General features: G+C 39.9%; 3 protein-coding genes across 5 annotated transcripts; 2 read left to right on the forward strand and 1 right to left on the reverse strand.

The window, feature by feature from the left end:
* Positions 1 to 1315: 1315 nt before the first annotated feature.
* LOC112182578 lies at positions 1316 to 3305 on the reverse strand. 2 transcript variants are annotated; one of them, XR_005804401.1, is made up of 4 exons: positions 2618 to 3305; positions 2301 to 2528; positions 1837 to 1895; positions 1316 to 1750 (listed from the first exon to the last, which is right to left on the reverse strand). XR_005804401.1 is itself a non-coding variant. In XM_024321084.2 (4 exons), the coding sequence occupies exons 2-4, from the start codon at positions 2431 to 2433 to the stop codon at positions 1572 to 1574; spliced, it is 363 nt and encodes a 120-aa protein (XP_024176852.1). In that variant the 5' UTR covers positions 2434 to 2528; positions 2618 to 3305; the 3' UTR covers positions 1316 to 1571. The 2 variants fall into 2 exon arrangements, 1 of the variants encoding a protein (XP_024176852.1); XM_024321084.2 differs by having other exon boundaries at positions 1837 to 1887.
* Positions 3306 to 3426: 121 nt separating this feature from the next.
* Positions 3427 to 6923, forward strand: LOC112181901. 2 transcript variants are annotated; one of them, XM_040512423.1, is made up of 8 exons: positions 3427 to 4004; positions 4187 to 4284; positions 4382 to 4461; positions 4539 to 4580; positions 4672 to 4799; positions 5223 to 5403; positions 5589 to 5767; positions 6140 to 6301. In XM_040512423.1, exons 1-8 carry the CDS (start codon positions 3466 to 3468, stop codon positions 6150 to 6152), a joined length of 1260 nt encoding a protein of 419 aa, XP_040368357.1. In that variant the 5' UTR covers positions 3427 to 3465; the 3' UTR covers positions 6153 to 6301. The 2 variants fall into 2 exon arrangements, with proteins under 2 accessions (XP_040368357.1, XP_024176076.2); XM_024320308.2 differs by having other exon boundaries at positions 3446 to 4004; positions 6132 to 6923.
* An 8271-nt stretch (positions 6924 to 15194) lies between these two features.
* On the forward strand, positions 15195 to 17104 carry LOC112195215 (probable WRKY transcription factor 27). The gene is made up of 3 exons (XM_024335589.2): positions 15195 to 15989; positions 16074 to 16190; positions 16280 to 17104. The coding sequence occupies exons 1-3, from the start codon at positions 15355 to 15357 to the stop codon at positions 16806 to 16808; spliced, it is 1281 nt and encodes a 426-aa protein (XP_024191357.1). The 5' UTR covers positions 15195 to 15354; the 3' UTR covers positions 16809 to 17104.
* Positions 17105 to 19598: the final 2494 nt, after the last annotated feature.

Raw genomic sequence — 19598 nt, forward strand, 5'->3', positions numbered from 1 at the left:
CCAACTAGTTTGAAGAAGTTACTATTCTTGGGGCATTAAATTGGGATTTTATTCACCTTTTTATTTTTCTTTTGGTCAAATATTCACCTTGTATTGGTGTGACAATACTCACCTCGTTTGTTTCTTTTCTCTTTTTGGAGAATTTTTAAGAAAATTGTTGAAAAGTTGAACTTTAACGAGTAAAATAACTTCGCCGTGGTCACTTACTTATAATTTAGTCATCCATTTTGAATTAGTTTCATATTTAATACTCAATATCGAGTGCACGTAGATATAATTTAGAGATATTTCACAATTAGTAATTTAGTGTGTGTGTATCGAAATCATTGTAAGAATATATTAATTTTTAGTAAGATCTATCATGATGCCCTTATACACTACGAATAATCATTATATAGGCTTAGTTTGGGATTGCTGTGCTGTGAGGGGAAGCACTTCCGAACTTGCTGTGAGAGGAAGCACTTCCGAACTTGCTGTGAGAAGAAGCAGCTAAGGTGTTTGGTAAACTGTTTTTAAAAGTGCTGTGAGAACGAAAAGCAATTTTTAGGTGTTTGGTAAGTTGCAAGGTAAAAGTGCTTTGGTTGGGTATAATTACCAAAATGGTCATACATGCTAAGATATGCTACTAAAATACATAATTTTGGTTTTTCATTATGTAACCATACCAACTAAAAAAATTTCTCATGTATTATTCTTATACCCTTGGTTGGACCGAATAAAAGATTTACTTTAAACCCTTCAATATGTATATTATTGTTTTACTATTACACAAAATAAGTCTAGAATATTTTGATTAATTTCCCGACCATATTTCAACAAGAACCATTACACAAAATATATTAAAGTCACTTGAAATTTGCAACTAAATGCTAAGTAGATGCATTCATTAGACTTTGTGCAATTGCATTTCTTAACACCTCCATTTCTTGTCTTCCCGAACCATCTCTATCATGTTCATTATCCTCCATCTCTTCACTAGTCTCTTCACTTGAGTAATTTCCACTTTCATCAAAATCAACATCTCGTTGAGCATATATTGTTAACCTCTTCAATATTTATAGTTTCTGAGGGAATCATGACATTGTGACTTAGGGCTGTGCTACCCTTAACCTCTTCAATATTTATAGTTTCTGAGGGAATCATGACATTTTGACTAACTCCCACGTCGCGAAATTTGCGGTACTCTAGATTGTGAATCCACTTTGGCCATAAACAAATCCGGGAAAAAATGCAATCCTCCACACATGGATAGCAAGTTGGATTCAGACTTACATTCTTAAAGAAAATCACCTCTAAAATTTTTAAAGGGGAAACATTGTCTAATATGTACCACTTGTGCAAAGTGACCAAATACAGGTGCCTCATTGTCTAATATGTACCACTTGTGTAAACATTGTCTAATATGATTACATGATAAGGCCATTTAAGTAGAAGAAATTGTTGATATGAAGGCTCAGGGGAATTTCCAATCAGTAAGAACTATCTAGTTAATTAAAATAGTCATAACCATCAAACAATTCTGATTTCAACATGTGAATGTTCAATATAGCTGTGAAGATTAGTGATCCTAATTATTTCTTCAGATTCGCAGAACAACGAATTGCCAATAGGAACATTTCCAAGGTCTCCTTGTTCTTGCTGCCCTTGTTGAGCTCGATGCCTTTGATAGTCAGCAAACATTCCATACGACTTCTTCTTATTCCATTTTCCTCTTCTTCTCTGCAAGGAGTGCCAATGCACTTCACAGCCCCTATTAAAGCAAAGTATCACAATCAAAATACAACACACAAACCACAGTTTAGAAATTGGTTACTTGATTCAGACAGTCAGATTCACCTGCTGCAATGCCTGACGAAAATGCTCCACAGGCGATGCGCTTTTTGAAATCTGTTGAGCTACAAAGATAGTGCGACATGTGACAACCCAATTGAGACATAACACCGGCAACAGAACACACAAAATCAAACATAATTTACATTCAATTAATAACAACTTATGTTCAGTACAAGTTCTTATGGGAATCATTTCTTGTTTCCAAGCAACTAAAGGTGTACAGAAAGAGCTAGGTCATAAATCTAGGGTCCCATATAGTAATATACTTGGTTATTTCTCTAGCGTTCCAACATTAATCCCAGGCCAGCATGAAATAATAGTCTGTTATCATTTATATGCTAGAATTAATCATCCTCGTAGTCCAAGTATTCTCCAGTATAATCATAGAATCTAATAATTGAGAAGCTAAGACGAGGCAATAACTAGAGAGAGAGAGAGAGATAACAGAGTAGAATAGAAGATGAGACCTCGTTCTTTGGGGAAGAAGTTAGTGAAAGAGGTCACTCCAAACGCGCCACCAGCAGGGCCGCCAGTCTCCATCTCCCTCGCAGTATCCATGCGGGCCAACATCCCCGCCTCCTTCTCCATGAGGGCCAACATCTACGCCTCCTTCTGCTCTATGGCCAATATCTTCTTGCGGTCCTGAGCTTCAAGAGACCTCAACCAATGGCGCATCTCATCGAATACATAAGGCGCTGAGGCGGTCAATTTTATCAGAAACCCTATAACATAATCAGGATTGATTACACGAGATTATATGAAACAAAGAGACTAGTGGAGATACCGTAGGAGGTCTTTGAAGGGCCGGAACCGTCCACCTCCTCCCAAAAACCATCCATGAGGAGTTGGGTTTTGAAGAGACAGAGAGATCGATCCGGGAATGCTTTGGGTTTGGGGCGTGTGGCGGAGGAGCGATGGAGTTGGGTTTTGAATCCTCTTGAGAGATCGATCGATGGTTTGCTTTGGGGAAGAAGTTAGATCGATGGTTTTGAGGAAGAGGCTGGGAAGAGAGATGCTCTTAACCAAATCGATCGATGGTTTTGAGGAGGAGGCTGGGAAGAGAGATCTGGGAAGAGAGAAGGAAGAAACGAAACCCTATAGAAAAGATGAGGACACAATAGGAAAAAGGAGAAACTTTCATTTAATCAATACTGTTCACTCTGTGTTTTGACAGAAGCAGCTTCCCAAAGCTGGTACTTGGGTGCTTCTCAATTTCAGATTCTAGGAGAAGCAAATTGGACCAAAAGCACTTCCTAGACAATTTACCAAACAGCATAACATAAACTCAAAAGCAGAAGCAGGTTCAGAAGCAGGTCCAGAATCAATCCCAAACTGGGCCATAATCCTGAATTATTAAATAACACCGTCAAGTGGTAGCCCGATCTAAATATTGATGTCTGACTTCTCCATTACATGAAGAAAACTAGAGAGATAAAAATTATGTCAATCGGATCACTGACCAAAAAAAAAACATTTATCCCGTCAATTACATTAGTCTGGACTATGAATAAGTGATACTCGAGTATTTATTTCATTTATTATGTGACAATAGGCGAAGAAAGAAGAAAAAGGAAAAAAAAGACAGGTCAATTTGCAAATATCCTGAATTTAAAATGCGATTGTTAATCCTTAATGGATATGTCCTCCCTTCGTTGTCTCTCTCTCTCTCTCTCTCTCTCTCTCTCTCTCTCCCTCCGTCTCATCCTCTTTTATACACACACAGACACACTCACATTGACGAGACTCATCACCTTCCATGGCCTCACCAACCGAGCCACCCCAAACCCAGCACCACCACCACCCAAAACCCATCGCCCACTTGCTCAACTCCGCCACCGCCAACCTCCTCTCCCTCTTCGCCGCCCCCAAAACGACGCCGTCTTCTTCCTCCCCTCCACAATCCGCCTCGCCCTCTTCCTCCCCACCTCCCCCAAACCCCTCTCTCCTCCTCCTCCTCCTCAACCCGCCGCCATGAAGACCGCCGTGCCGGCGCCGCCGGCGGAGTCGACCTCGTCCTCGTTCCCGGCGACCGTCAAGATTGCCGGGCTCAATTCCATGATCAAGGGCAGTGGGCCCGCCTTTGTGGGCCAGGTCTTCAGTATGTGCGACCTCTCCGGCACTGGGCTCATGGCCGTCTCCACCCACTTCGATATTCCCTTCATTTCCAAAAGGTCCCAACTTTCAATCTTTCCTGCAAAAAAAAAAAAAATTAGGGTTTTTCTTGTTTGTATCATTGTGTTTGTGGAATTTTAGCTTGGAGGTTCATGAAGATAGTGTCTTTGAGGTTTTGAGTAGGAGTGTTAAGTTATTATTAGCTGTATTTCTGATGCATTGTGTGGTTTTGTGCTTGTAGAACTCCTGAGTGGCTTAAGAAGATGTTTGCATCGGTGACTAATAGCGAGAGAAATGATGGCCCGGTGTTTCGGTTTTTTATGGATTTAGGTGATGCAGGTACTGTTGGCTGTTTTGGTTATCGTTTTATGTGATTGAATTGATAGTTTTATCTGGAGATTATTACCTGCATTCTGACTGAGGTTGTGTTGTTTAGTTACGTATGTGAAACGGCTGAATATTCCGAGTGGGGTGGTGGGTGCTTGTCGGCTGGATTTGGCTTATGAGCATTTCAAGGTACTCCCTTTTTGCATCTCTAATCTGTATCTAATTTACTTATTTGTTGATGCATCAGTGCTGTTTTGGTTATGCAGGAAAAGCCCCACTTATTCCAGTTTGTTCCAAATGAGAAACAGGTATGATACGACCACCATCTTCTGTTATATTTGACCATGTATTAACCTTTTCTTTATATGATAGTATTTCTGAACATCGGTGGTCTTGCAGGTCAAGGCAGCTAACAAACTTCTAAAGGGAAACGCAGAGAATGGCAAATGTAAAAGGGTTGATGGAGTCCCAGTTTTTAGTGCTCAAAACTTGGATATTGCAATAGCAAGTCCAGATGGGGTCAAATGGTGAGTTCTCCTTCATTTCATATCATCTCAATGAGTATCTGAACAAACTGGAATCTTTAACAGAATGTTCATTCAAATAGGCTTAGAAGTTACTTTGGACTTTTAGAGTAAGTTTTGTGCTTCTTCAGATCTCAAATCCCAATTAGCTTCGGTTTGTTTTTTCCAATTGAATGTATTATGTTCCTTTCTGGTTGGAAACCTAAGAGATTGTTGGGCACCCTTCTCTATTTTGTTTGCTTTGTGAATTGGTCAATTAGGTAAAAAAAATGGATATTTCTAAGAATACTGATTTTCTTTTTCTTTTCCAACTGAAAGCTGATTTCCTTGTTGCTTGAGTACTTGTACTTTTGTCAGAAACAGTTGTTTTATTATAGTTTAATTCAGAATAGCTGATGCTCAGTTGGTTACTGTTTGTTCCAACAGGTATACACCCTACTTTTTTGATAAAAACATGCTTGATAACATTCTTGAGGAATCTGTAGATCAGCATTTCCATTCTTTAATTCAAACTCGGCACATGCAGCGGAGAAGGGATGTGGTTGATGACAACTTGGCTGCAGAAGTGATTGAAGAGATGGGTGATAACTTATGGGAACCTCCAGAGGTATGAAATCCCATAATATTTCTGTTGAATGAGCAAGTAGTTTTGTAAAATTACAATGGATGTGAAGTAACTCTCTTTTTGATACATTAATGTGAAGTAATTTTGGATTAGACATGGTGAAATTAAGTTCAGACCATCCAAGTTCACATTGTTGAGTCTCATGTATCATGTTCTTTGCTGGGCAGGTTCAGGAAGTGATGGATGAAATAGGGAATCCTGGAATACCATTGAGTGTCATATCTAAGGCAGCGGAAATGCAGCTTCATTACACTGTTGACAAAGTAATTCTGGGTAATAGGTGGCTACGGAAGGCAACTGGCATTCAACCAAAATTCCCTTATATGATCGATACTTTTGAGAGAAGGTATACCCTTTGCCATTGTTTAGTTTGTGCACTCGCATCAAATATTTCCTTTGTGATTGGATTTGTGTATATTGATGCATGCTTTTTCTGAAAATCAGTTATATTCTATGGTCAGCAATATTTTGTTACAACCTATCTATGAACCCTTGTGTTGCTATATGTTTTCGTGTGCACTTAATATAAGATGGTATAATTTAATGTAGAGTGAATGGCTTGAGATGCTATTCAGATAATGCTGCTTGGTCTGCAAAGTATTAGGCATTTTCTGCCTGTCTGAACTCAGGCAAATGTTTGTGGGGTTGATGTATGACCATGAAATCTCCTTTTATGCCTCTTTAACAAAACTGTGTTCATTCTATGGCAGGAGTGCAGCTTCTTTTCTTAGAGCTTCCAAGTCAACCAACTGTCTTAGCAATTGTGAAGCAGTAAATGATAATAAAGATTCTCTACAGAGTAGCACTTGCAATATTAAACCAAAGGGTGATATGCAGACCAACAAAGGAAACAGATCCGGTGTCTGGTTTCCTTTTGGAGATTGGTTTAGTCATCTATGGTCAAAACAAAAGCACCAAGATGGAATCTTATCCACGCAATACGTCGATGAGACCTCACAGCTAAATGTACACCTTCCTAAGATTACAATGGTTGGCATTTCATCAACTGGTGAGGCAGGGACCATGAGTAGAGAAAGTGTAAGGAAAACAATGGACGATTTAACAAGAGAACTGGAGCAGACAGATCCAGAAAAAGCCAGTGGTATTGAGGCGAGCGATGACTTTAGATTTGAAGATAGAGATCCACTATTTGTTGCAAATGTGGGTGATTACTATTCTGGCAAGGCAAAGGGTGGAGCACGATTTAGGGTTCGTGAATGAAACAGTTAGAGGGCCACTCACTCATAAGTCAGGTGACATTTTTGCTCTTCTGGGTATAGTAGTGAATAGCTTTGCGACCCTCTGCCACATCTAAAGAAAATGCATTGTTAATATGCCATGTATTCTTTTCTACTGGGGTGTAAGATTCTTTATGTTTCGTGCTTTTGGATGTAGTCATGTAGAATGTATCTCACAATATGAAATCTGAAAATTGGTGTAAAATGGTTTTTCATATTCAATATGAAGAAATCAGGGGGTGGTACACTTTTCTTTTGTTTCCAGTTCTATTTTGTTAAGGTTTCGTGTCGATAGAAGAACTGTTAAACTTACAGAAAAGTTGTGAGGATGAACATCGTCTTGAGTATTGAGTTGAGCAAATGATCCTCCAATCCATTTTCGGATTGGAAATGAACCCAACCAGTTTGTAACAAGTTCATGGTCCTTGCAGTAACAGATTTGCAATGATATAAAATGATGTAGATGGCACAAAAGAGGGCCAAAGATGGATCCCAAAGTGTTTACTAACTACTGCAACTACAAAGAAGATGATCATAAACGACAAGAAACATGTATATATAAAACGAATGACAAACATTGTGGTAGTGGTGGCGATGGTGGAGATGGTTCCCTTGGTGCTGTGGTTGTGGATGCCTTCTACACATCTCCTAGTGTTCGACACTTCTTTTTCCCACACGATAAACTGATAAAGTGGTTTCCAATTGATGAAAACCAAAGAAAGGGTTAGTTTCATCAAAAAGAACAAAATGATAGGGTAGTGGAATTTAAGTTGCTTGTAGATAGCAATCTTTGCTTTCCTTTGATCACAAAGAGGTATGTCTTCATAGCTATCACTCATAATTTCCTCCTGCCAAACCCATGAACTCCTTTTCGCCAAACCATATCTATTTTATCTTTCGAGGCGACCTGCCATAAGTGAACAAAATGCATTCTTTTGAAGATCCCATGACATTGACAAAGACAATCACATCATTCCTCTTATCAAACTTTTAAATATCCATTGAACCATGAAGCTATATATAGTGTATCTTTTGCTTGTATGGAATGTTCATCTCATACATCCGTCTAAATGCTAATCCGATCGTTTGGCCAAGAAAGCATTTAGTTTTGTCTGTATAATATTTTTTTTTTTTGAATTAATGGTAATTCTATTGATAAAACTCATGCCAGGAAGACCATTACATACCCACTCACTGCCTCATAATGGACAAGACAAGGCTTCGTGGTAAAACCATAGTGATACATAGGATAAACCAACTATATTTGAACTTATCGCTCACTTATCTAAAGTGAGCCTATAACAATGACAAATACATAGTTTATAGGCAAGCAGGCAAATACTCATTAGTGCTCACTAAGAAACTAACGAGCATAGCTCCCTAAACACTGGCGAATTATTGAAAATAGACTAATCCTACTTGTTACTCCTCAAACTTTTGCCTGAAAAGCAGTTTAGTCCCTTGCCTTTCAAATTAAACTGGATAGTCCTTATTCTCTCTAATTCTCACACAATAGGTCCAAAACAGGTCTAAAATGACTATTCTACCCCCAAGATCTTTTTTATATATTTTTTTTCCTCTCTTTTTTATTTACTTTTTCTGCTTTTCTCTCTCTCCCTCTCCACAGATCGATCTTGTCTTCCTCACTATTCTCTATAATTTCCCATCTCTTTCTGGCTTCTTCTCTTCTCCATAAATTCCCAAAATGATGGCGGCGCTGCGCCTGGAGAAGCTTCAAATTGGCGAAATTGTAGACGAAGATCTTTTGGACCAGAACGACGACGATGCGGTAGCGGCGGAGCTTGACGGCTTTGACCTCGGAGCGGAAGGAGAGCTTGCCGATGCAGTGGGACTGGTGGTCGTCCCAGATCATGACCTTGTTGGGGAAGTAGAGGGGGTCGGGGTCGTCGCCGACGATGGTGAGGATGTTGCAGCGGAAGAGCATCTGGACTAATCCGACCGCGCTGCGTGGGCCGAAGTCGCGGCAGAAGATCTCGCCGAAGGGATAGCAGTTGTAGATGTGGAAGCCGAGGTCGATGTCGGTGGCTAAGCAGCTGTGGTCCTGGTTGAAGGAGAGGTTGAGGAGCTGGGCCGGGGAAGAGTAGGTTTTGGGCTGGGGAGGGACGGTAGGAGTCGTCGGGGGCGAAGTCGGAGGCCATTAAATCGGGGATCAGGAATTAAATAGGAGAGAAAGGGGAGGAGGCAGTGGGTGATGAAGGGGAGGCAGAGGTGCACTTGAGCCAGAGGCAGTGGAGCAAGTGTGGGCTGCAAGTAGAGGACACGGGCGGGAGATAGTCCCAGTCGACTCGCTTGACGAGGCGGTTACAAATGGAGATCTCGTAGCCGGAGTTGGTGGTTAAGTTGGGCATCGGGGACTGGACGGTGATGAAAGAGGAGGAGGAAGGGAGGTGTAGGACAAGAGCTTTTGAGGGACAGAAGCTCCAGGTCGAGCTCCGGCGTGTTGAGGGACAGAAGCTCCAGTACGTCAACGACTTGGGTGTTTCTGATCTGGGTTGTGTGTTGTTATTGCTTGATCTGATCTGGGTGTTTATGATTATTCGTACTATGTTGGATGATGATAGTAAGGTGGCTTATTGGTGGGAGTGGTGGAGGATGAGGAGGAGGAGAGGTGGCTGAGCTTAGTGGGGACGACGACGGAGGTGGAGATGGAATTGTGGCGGCGGAGCTTCCATGAGGGGTGGAGGGAGCCCACCAAGCGCTGCAGAGTGGTAGTGAGTGCGGTGGATCGAGTGGATAAACTCGAGGTCGGATACGAGCTTGGAGAGAGAGAGAGAGAGAGAGAACCAGCTAGAAAAAAAAAATTTAAAAAAAAAAGAAAATTATAAAAATGATCTTGGGGGTAGAATAGTCATTTTAGACCTGTTTTGGACCTGTTGTGTGAGAATTAGTGAGAATAAGGACTATCCAGTTTAATTTGAAAGGAGAGGGACTAAACTGTTTTTCAGGCAAAAGTTTGAGGAGTAACAAGTATTTAATCCTAGACTAAACTACTAACATGGAGATCTCTAAAATAAAATAGGAAATATAACAGCCCGCAAGGCCCGAAGACAAAACAGCACCCAAAGCCCAAACTTGAGTAGCCTGGCCCAGCTCAAGCCTCCACCCTTTTGCAAGAGAAACTATCGTACGCACACCGGAGACATCGAAGACACCGTCGCCGCGAGAGTATCTTCGCTGTCCCCATCTCAAGGAATCATGGTGCCACCATCCAGAAGATTCCAACGAAGCTCCAACATCGCAATTAGACCCAAATCCAAAACAGGTTTGTGCCCCCTACGCTCCAAAGCCTTCAGCAGATCCTCGCAAAAACTCCATCGTCATCTCCGAGTAGAACCAATATCCTGTTGCCGACAATATTCCATGAAGTAGTGCCCACGACCTCTCCAAAACTCCGAAGAGCTTCGAACCCAAACACTCGCTGTCTAAACCTCAAAACACTGGAATCTTAGAAGCCAAAGGGAATAGGAAAAACCTTCCCATCCGACATCATCTCAACGCCGAGGCAAGTGCCAACGCTGACGGCGGACGCTTCCGAACAAGAAGAAGATTTCTTGGGTTTTCCGCTGCCTTCGCTCCCTGACAATGTGTAGCTAGGGTTTGTCCAATCTTGTCTTATCATATTCTCAATATTCTTCGTTTGAGTTTTTACGTCTTTCTTTTATAACATTAAACTCACCTTTAAAAAAACAAGCGAGTAAAATACAATCCTAAGTTTCCGCTATTTCTATTTTTTAATAATTACCAATTGAGAATTTACTTAACTTACCCAAAATTCAACCTGTATCCCATACATAATGCAAATCTTCACTCATATGCTTCTTAATTCTTAAATATATATTGGAGTTGAAAAGGTTTCGATGCCCTTACAAGTTCCAACCATTCAACCAAACAAAGAGACATGAATAACTATCAATCAGAAATCTTATTCCCCTAAACTAGATTTGGACCCTCCCCACAAATAGGATAAAAATGGTAGTGGGTGGTCCCAAATCACATTTTTAATTGAACTTTCATAATGTTCTTCAAAGCACCTAAATTATATGCTTCATTACCTTTTCATGGTCATCATCATGTATAAACAGTTCTATATAAGCCCTACTCTCTACTTAAGTACTTGTTATAAAAGTAGTAATCAAGCATAATTTGATTACGCTTCCCATAATCCGTAAAATGTACGTAATGTTCTTTGGATGAAGGGCCGCAAAAGGCGTTCTTTCTAGTAATGGCTTGATTTGTTTATTCACTTTATTGTAAATGTATCTCAAGGTCATATTGAGACACTTTTGTCTATATGTTTGTATTCTAATTTCTTGCTTATTAAAGTATTGACTAATCAGAAATTTTCGTTCAGGTAAATAAAGTTGTGACGAAATAAGGTATCTTTCAAATTAAGTGATCAAATTCTCTAATTAGTAACCACATGCATCATGCATTTTCTACTTGCATGTATTGTGAAAATTGATGTCGCCAGCTCAGTATGATATGACACCTAGTGTATATGTTACCCTTTTCTTTTATTGAGTTATTTAATTATTCAAAATTAAGTTACACATATTCCGTGAATAATTAGCCAATAGAATTTGGTGGTAACTTATTTCTCTCTATCAAAGTATTTTTACAGGTCTCAGCTTGACTCCATCTTCCCCATCGATAAAAAAGATGGTCATCTTACTTTTATAAATTATTTATTAAAAAACAGCTTTTTTTTTTTGTGGTTGTTGAAGTAGGAGGACCTTCATTTCACCAAAATCATAAGCAACTTATATGTCATCCAAATTGTTCGGCAATTAGACAAAAAAACAAATATATATTTTTTTTATAATAACAATAACTAGTTTTTTGTGATCGAACCCTAAACTCTCACCCTCCCATTTATAAAAGATTTATAACATTAAACTAAAGGGTATCGGGAAAAAAACAGATATTAAAAAGGAACATTTTCTTTTTTCCTTTTTCTTTGGTGGTCTCAATAGAAACACTCTCGCTTTGTTAATACAAGGCAAGGACGATATTTTCTCTCTCGACAACCGCTAGGGTTTTCAAGAAAATTTCCTCATTCCGTCCGGCGGCGCGTCTGTTGACGATGTCGCCGGACGGGCTCTGTTCCATGGTGGGTGATCATCCTCGGCGCTTTCTTCTGGACCGTCGGGGGTTGTGGAAGTTGTGTAGGGAGTTTGCGGTGGCGGGCAAGCTTTGGTTCAGTGAGTATGGGTCGGGTTTGGGGAGCGAGCAGGGGTCAAGATCGTCGGATCGGGGATCGATTCAGTGGCGGGCTCGAGTTGGACAATCAGATCCTTCCCTTCCTGGTCGATCGGTGGCGGTGGTTTGGCTGTAGTGCGAATGGGATCGCCGAGATTGGGATCGGTTGACCTCTGGAGTGGTGGTGCCTTCTGTTCTGGATCCGTCGGTCTACTGTTGTCATCAGTTTTCTGTTTGTTTTTCTCGTGCTTGAACGGGGGTGGCTGCAGGACAATGGTGGAGGTGGTTAGACCGCTGCGGTGGTCCGGCAGAGGCGGCGATACAGTGGTGGTGGCCCGACAGAAACTGGATTGGGCTTGGCTGTTACAAAGCGGTGGTTGGATGTGGTTTGGATGGTGGAGCGCCGGCGGTGGACTGATTTGGGCGGTGGTGGTCTGGAGGCAGTACGACGGAACCGGTGATGCCACGGTGGTGGGTCTAGTGCAAGGTTTGTGGGCCTAGCTATTGGGCTGCAGTGATTATACAGTTGGGCCGGGTTTAATTTTGTTAGGCCCTTGGGGGTGGGCAGTTATCACTAGTTTTTAGGGTTTGGTTTCTTTTGTTTTGTTTAAAGTATTAGCTGTTGGGTCCGGTGCACTGCAATTTTTGGCATAGACAATCTTCTATTTGGCGGTCTAGCGGTCGTTCCTGTTCTGGAGTTAGGTCAGCAGCGGTGACGAAATTGTCTGGCGGTAGCATACTGGCATAGACAACCATCCTTGGCCTTCTAGTGGGAATGTTCTTGTTTGATCTCGGGTTGGAGGCAATGGCGTGTTGGAGCAGTGGTGGATGGATGGTGTCGACAATTAGGTGGTGATGGTGTTGGGTTTCTTTAGTCCCAGGTTTGAATGTCCGGCAATCCTTTTGGTCGAGTTTAGGTCACAACGAGTGTTGGCTTGGTCGATCAAAAGCTGGTCAGGAGGACTCTGGTTGGTGCGTTTGTGTTGACACAAGTGAGCAAGTGAGTTGTCTAGTCTTAGAGTTCTTACTGGCTGGACGAGAGGCGCGATGTCAAGGATTTACTGCTCCTGCGTTTATTGTCTTTGTCATACAGTTGTAGTGCAAGTTTAGAGTCAGTATATTGAGTTCCCAGTGGGAAGTCTAGTGGCCATCTCTGAGTAAGAGATGTCGCCAAAAACTCGTTGTAAGCAGTTCATTATTAATGAAGTTCTTATTTGATCAAAAAAAAAAGAAAAAGAAAAGAGAAAATCATGCATCATCAAGTGGACGGTTGTAACGGAACAGACAGTGGCTGGTGGGCTTAATCAACGGCTGCGATTCACTTGTCTCGATTATCCACGCGGCACCACACTGCAAGAGCCTGAGACCTCCGAGCGTAGCGTGCCGAAAAGGTTTTCTCTCTGGCCTCTGCATGTACATGCAAAGCTTTCCTTTTCCTTTTCACGATTTTGGTTTTGTCTTCTTTTCTTTTTGGAGAGTAAAAATGGTGTGATTGATTATATCCGTTTTAGATTCTTTCTGCTTCCTACCTATGTTGGGTTCCTCCATTAGTCCATTTTGAGTCGAGCACAAGTGTCGCTTGATGGAGACTCCTTGAGCTGTGAGCCATAGTTCTTATCCATCAAACTAGTGTTTTTTTTTTTTGCCTTTTCAAAAATGAAGTTTACCTTTCTCTTTTTACTGAGGTGTTTTAAAGTGTATTATTTTAGTCAAGTTATAGATTAACTAAGAACATTACAATGCATTTGACATAATTACACACATTGATACATTTATAAAGAATTGCATTTCTAGTTTACTTTAAGTAATTACTTCTACATTTGGAATTCTAAATGAATACTTGAATTGAAAAGATATTTTGATACAAAAACCGGAAAATATATATAAGAGTTTGAAATGTAGTGTGATCACCTATATTCCCATCGAGAATGATAGGAGTCGATCTCAGTTTTAATAATATTCACTACCTGCTTACTGAATATGTCATTTTAAGTTGGACATATATTAATTTTCAACTAATCAAGTGATTGGTTTACATGATTTCGAGATTTCTATATATAGCCATGATAATTTGGGTGCATGAGCCAATAAACTTATTTGACTACCCTAAAAAACAACTAGTTAGTTTCATTTACTCTCTCTCTAAGGGCCGTCTAGTCATTGAAAGCGTGAATTATCTTTAAAATATGAAATTCGATATGTAATATGATGTGCCGCCACATATTGTGTTGGTTGGACTATTTGTTATTTATTTGAGATTTGTTATAATAAGTAGTAACGCCCGAATCACATGTTAACGTTAAAATTCACTACACTATACAATAACGACAAAATCACCAAACACCTAGCTAACCAACACTATTGGGGTTTCAGAATCATTTGAATGTTAACTTGTTAGAGCAAGCAGCATACGTTATCTCAACCATCATTGCATCCGTATTCTTAACAAGCGTATGTTTGTCCATCATTTACACACTGGATCCATGTAATAAGTGTGTGTATGTTCATACTCTCAACAAATGTACGATCTATAATTTACATATCCAAAGTTAAACTAAATTTATCATAATTAGAAAATGCACCACAAACTTCACTTTGAAAAAAGAAAATTGAGAAGATAGTCTTCCAACTTCTACTAGTTAGATATTAACTACTATTATTAATTAGAACCACAAGTTAGTGAGCCAATTTAGGTCAGGGTTTGTAGAACTAATCACATTTTTTGTGATAACAATGAATTTAATCACAAGTATTTTATCGTTTACAGTTTTACCTCACCAAACACCTGGAAGCCTTGCCTGGAACCTTCCTCTTCTCCCCGTGGATTATACAAACTCAAAACCGCCATACCCATTAAAGGTGGGTGGGTTTTGTAGACACAATCCGCCTACGACATCAAAAGCCAAAGCCAAAACCTCACGCGCCCACACGCCGTGTCGTTTTTTCCACCACCGGAATGAAGGACAGTTGTACGACATGCTCGCACACCATGTGCTTCCCTTCAGCTTTTCACATGCCAAGCATGGACGATTTCCCAACAAGGACCAATCAGATCGCGAGTAGATTTCGCGAGTAGAGTTTTCGCGAGTGGGGTTATCCACTGTACGAGAACAGGTCTGCCACCTTGCTCGGTCCCCCTTTGACATTTCTCAAAAAGTCAAGCAAAAGTGGCTCTTTTGATAAATCCATGGCCCCCGAAAACCACTCTCTTTCTGTCCCCCCCCTTTTCCATTTGTAGTTTTGATAATATTTTCTATTTTCTATTTTATATTTTCCAGTATAAATAATTAAACAATTTACCAAGTCAGTGCTCCACCATTTCTTCTCACTAAGCTACACACAATCTATCTCCATGTCCATGTCTCTCTCTTCCCCCTAGATATCACTGAAAAAAGTCAGCGCCGTCCTTCTCTGCTTCCACAACCAGCCTGAACAGCACCAAGCACAGAGCTGGTTTCAGTTGGCTCTGAAATCAATGGAAGATGATGATTGGGATCTTTACGCGGTGGTGCGCAGCTGTAAAGCTGTCACCACCGCCAGAGCCTCGCTTCCTGTTGTAACAGCACCCAATCCGGTTCACCACGACAACTCTTCTGTGCCGTCGTGGATGTGGGATTGGGTGAAGCACGAGGAGGTGGAGACTCATGTCCCGCCAGTCAGGTTTTCCAATCTCGAGTTCAGAGCTGGCGATGGATTGGAGGAGTTTTACCAACCCTTTTTCCCAAGCCCCACCATTGATAATACCACCGCCACCACCATCACCACTGGTACTAGTAGTTATGCTCCTGCTGGTACTATTATTCCAAATTCCTCTACCTCCTTTATCTCTGACTTTGGAGGAGGATCTACTAGTAGTGGCCAACATCAACTACAACAACAGCAGAATAATTTCATGCCTGCGAATACCAACACCAGTCCTCATTTCAACCCCGGATTCGCACCCGTTTCGGGTTTGGGAAGATTCCCGGAACAACAACTCCTAAAACCGCCCAAGCTAGAAACTCCTGAGAATCTGGAAGAGTTAATTCCGAGGCTCAAGCCGGTCTCTTTGGTCGGTCCTGCCATACCGCCCATGCAAATTCCACCGAACCTGATCCGACCAAGGAAGAGGTATTTTTGTTCATTTGGTTTCTTTTTTCGTTTTTTGCTGTTCTAATGGAAAGTCCATCAATCTGTCTTTTGATTCATATATAGGAAGAGCCCAGTCAAGAAGATGGTGTGTCATTTGGCAGCGGACAATCTCTCCTCATCGGATTTGTGGGCGTGGCGGAAATATGGTCAGAAACCTATAAAAGGCTCTCCACATCCAAGGTTTTTCAGTTCTCTCCATTTTGTTATCAAAATTTTCCGCTTTTTATTTGCGAGTTTGTCTCTGGGAAACAAGCAGTTTTTGTATGCAGGAACTACTACCGCTGCAGCAGCTCAAAGGGTTGCTCTGCCAGAAAGCAAGTGGAGCGAAGCACCGAGGACCCTAACATGTTTGTTGTCACATACTGCGGAGACCACTCGCATCCTCGCCCGACTCACCGGAACTCTCTCGCCGGAAGCACCAGGAACAAGGCGGCAGCGACGACTTCAAAAGCGAAAGATCCCGAGTCTCCCTCCGTTCAATTAGTGCCAGCTCAAGGTGGTGATGATGATGAACAAGCTGCCAATAGCAACTCCGGTGATGGAGACAAAGCTAGCGAGGAAGCCGAGGATGAGGAAATGGAAGAAGACGAGGATGATGAGGAGTTTGTGGTGTCCTCGGAGGACATATTCTTGGGGATGAAGCAATTGGGTAGAACTGGTTCAGGAGGCAGCACTCTAGGGTCTTTGGCTGCTGGAACTTCTGGTGATGGTTTTTCGACTAAACAGTCGAATTTGGGGTCTTCTTGGGGAGCTAGTTGCTCCTCCTCTGCCGGAGCCACCGTCAGCGGTGGCTGCTAGGTAATTAATAATGTAGCCGACAGGTTAATTGGGGGTATACACAGGTTTTTGGGTTACTTTTCTTTATTGTGCTTAGCTGTAACTCTGTAAGTAGGTTGTGTTAGAGAGAGAGAGAGAGAGAGCAGGGGTTGGATTAAGTCTAAGATTGTACAGAAAGCAGGGGGAGGAATCTCTCTTCCCTGTCCAATACTCCAACCATAATGAGATAGTTTCATGTTAAATTTAGCTTCTCTTTTATTCCAAAACAAACACAGGGTTTTTCCTTATCTGACTTAGTTTTGTAGTGCTTTATTTGGATGAGCATACATAGTGCTATCATAATGTGGTTTGACAATGTTTATAGTGTTTCAGGTGAAAAATAAATAAAATTATAATTCACACAAAAATACTATTTATAAATCAAGTTTTATCAAATTTACGTAAATGTAAATGTAAATGTAAGCCTTATGCATGATTATAGATTCTCACATGCATCTAAATTTAACTCTCACTAATTTTATGCACAACTTACTTCACACATTTATTTTCATAAAATATTATAAAATGATCATGCTACTATGACCAGTCGTCCAGTCTATTGCTGAGTAATTAGTTAGATTCATGTTCATGTGCAACTGGATAACACACATATATCAGTATAACTCGACAAACGATATATATAACTAGTAATAGATATAGGTTAACACTACATTTTCAACTTTTGTATATTTAATAACTTCAAAAAAAAAAATTGTGGTAATTTTCATACAGATTGTGATGAAATCTTCAACCCCTCTTATTCACGATCTCATAAATATCAAGCATGAATCACGAGATCGATGGTCAGAGTTTTACACTAGGATAGTTCTTCCCATATATCACACCATAGTTATCATCCTGAGGAACAGTTCTTCCATCACCGACATCCACAAGGGCATCTATGACATAATCATTGAACAATTCCTCTCATTGTCTCATACATCACCCATTTACTGCGGTAAGATTTTTGTTTTATTTTTATTTTTATTTTTTTATAACTAAAATGGTAGTTAATAGAGAATCTAAGTGGGTGATGCTCAATTTGCTCGAGTCAACGTTTTGACTCTCCCACGTCAGCAGCCAGTAACATGACACATTTTCTATTTTTTCCTAAACAAAATTATTAGGCCAAGTTGGTAAATTAAAGGTTTAATTTTTGTCAGACCGTGACGGCCGGCTCCGGTTCAGTCGCCTTTATCACGAGACCAATACAATATCCTCTTTTTGTCTCTGTTCAGTGTTCACACACACAACTGGGGTTGGCTTCCTTTTTTGGGTCAAATATTTAGATATATAAATTGGAGTTAGTCAAATATATTTTATTTCTGGTTTTTTGTTTTTACCTGATATAGAAAATAATTATCAAATAAATATCTACAATTTAATTAAATGAAAATTGTAAATTGGCTTTGATTCGGGCATCCTAGATGATAGGTCCAGAAAAATACTAGGTTTTAAATGATGAAGCAAGTTGGTGGATTTAATTATATAGTAGAAATGAACAAAACATATATGGTCATTCTGATGCAATAAAATAAAGGACAATTTTTTTTGTAACTTAATCAAAAACTCATTCAAAACTAATCAGATTAGTTTAATAATATTTGATTTAGCGTCGTAATTCTCTAATTTGTAAGTGATTACTGTGAGCTCGACTCATGAAAGATTTGTTGTAATTCTCAATTGTTGATATAATAAAAAAAAAAAATCTGATTAATTTAAGGTGTTGTCGATGTAATAAAAAGAAAAAAAACTAACCAGATTAATTTAGAGATCTAGTTGTGTAATTTTGTTTTTGATTGGGTTTATTTTGGAAACTTAACATTAATTGCAAAGTTGCAAACTAAGTAATGGCGGGAAGCACTGTGGACCTGGACAATAGCTTAGGCCCAATGTCCATTATTGGGATTATTATTGCATCATTGATGAACAATATTACAATAATAGTGCTTATTCAACATGTGATCGATTGACCAAGACCAAGTAGACCGTATAATATTTGGATGATTGTATGGATTCAAACTTGCTCACCACTCTACTATTTGTGGTGATATCACCACCCAAAGAGAATTTGCCACGTCTGTCTAGTACACTAACTCTAGTTAACCATTTAAATTTAAATTTAATAATTGATTAAATAATACAAAGAGAGAGAAACATTGTAAAAGCCAGAAGAATTAAACCATTATCTCTCTCTTTCATCCACAGTTCTTCAACCTTCCTCCCAACACCACAATGATGTACGGTGTACAGTTCCACAAACCCAATTTGCAAGCATCTTAGGCCATTTCCAACCCAAATGGCTAAAAATGGCCATAGGGCTAAATTTTAGCCCTAAATTCTGTACTATTCATTGATCTGACATCAACCGTCTCCAATCCGTCAAGGCTAAATTATAGCCCTAAAATATATTTTAACATTTTGGATTGGTTATATATATATATATATATATATTTATATATGTGCTTATTTTTTAAAGTCAATTGACTTATAGTAATCGAAATAATTTATATAATAAAAAATAATTTTTCGGTTGTATTTTTTTTAAAGATAATTAAAAATATTTTTACTGGAATCATATTTTTAATATTTATTTTATTCATGACAAAGTAAGAAAAGATAAAAGTTACAAGCAAAATTTATTCATAATAAATAAAAGTTACAAGGAAATTTTAATAGATTATAACAATTTATTTGGGCAACATTAATTACTCATCCGAGTCATTGAACGGCATTTCCGGGTAGTACTCATTCGACGTCGAACCGAATGAC

The sequence above is a fragment of the Rosa chinensis genome, chromosome 1, assembly GCF_002994745.2.
Source record: "Rosa chinensis cultivar Old Blush chromosome 1, RchiOBHm-V2, whole genome shotgun sequence".
In the NCBI taxonomy this organism is placed as follows: Eukaryota; Viridiplantae; Streptophyta; class Magnoliopsida; order Rosales; family Rosaceae; genus Rosa; species Rosa chinensis.

What these genes read in the sequence shown, in the direction of transcription:
- LOC112195215 (XM_024335589.2), top strand. Translation starts at nt 15,355, where the DNA reads ATGGAAGATGATGATTGGGATCTTTACGCGGTGGTGCGCAGCTGTAAA. An exon ending in CTGATCCGACCAAGGAAGAG is followed by an intron (nt 15,990 to 16,073) that starts GTATTTTTGTTC and finishes ATTCATATATAG; the next exon opens with GAAGAGCCCAGTCAAGAAGA. An exon ending in AAAGGCTCTCCACATCCAAG is followed by an intron (nt 16,191 to 16,279) that starts GTTTTTCAGTTC and finishes TTTTGTATGCAG; the next exon opens with GAACTACTACCGCTGCAGCA.
- LOC112181901 (XM_024320308.2), top strand. Translation starts at nt 3,466, where the DNA reads ATGGATATGTCCTCCCTTCGTTGTCTCTCTCTCTCTCTCTCTCTCTCT. An exon ending in TGGCTTATGAGCATTTCAAG is followed by an intron (nt 4,462 to 4,538) that starts GTACTCCCTTTT and finishes TTGGTTATGCAG; the next exon opens with GAAAAGCCCCACTTATTCCA. An exon ending in ACTTATGGGAACCTCCAGAG is followed by an intron (nt 5,404 to 5,588) that starts GTATGAAATCCC and finishes TTTGCTGGGCAG; the next exon opens with GTTCAGGAAGTGATGGATGA.
- LOC112182578 (XM_024321084.2), bottom strand. Translation starts at nt 2,433, where the DNA reads ATGTTGGCCCTCATGGAGAAGGAGGCGGGGATGTTGGCCCGCATGGAT. An exon ending in CTTCTTCCCCAAAGAACGAG is followed by an intron (nt 1,888 to 2,300) that starts GTCTCATCTTCT and finishes GTAGCTCAACAG; the next exon opens with ATTTCAAAAAGCGCATCGCC. An exon ending in TTCGTCAGGCATTGCAGCAG is followed by an intron (nt 1,751 to 1,836) that starts GTGAATCTGACT and finishes TTGCTTTAATAG; the next exon opens with GGGCTGTGAAGTGCATTGGC.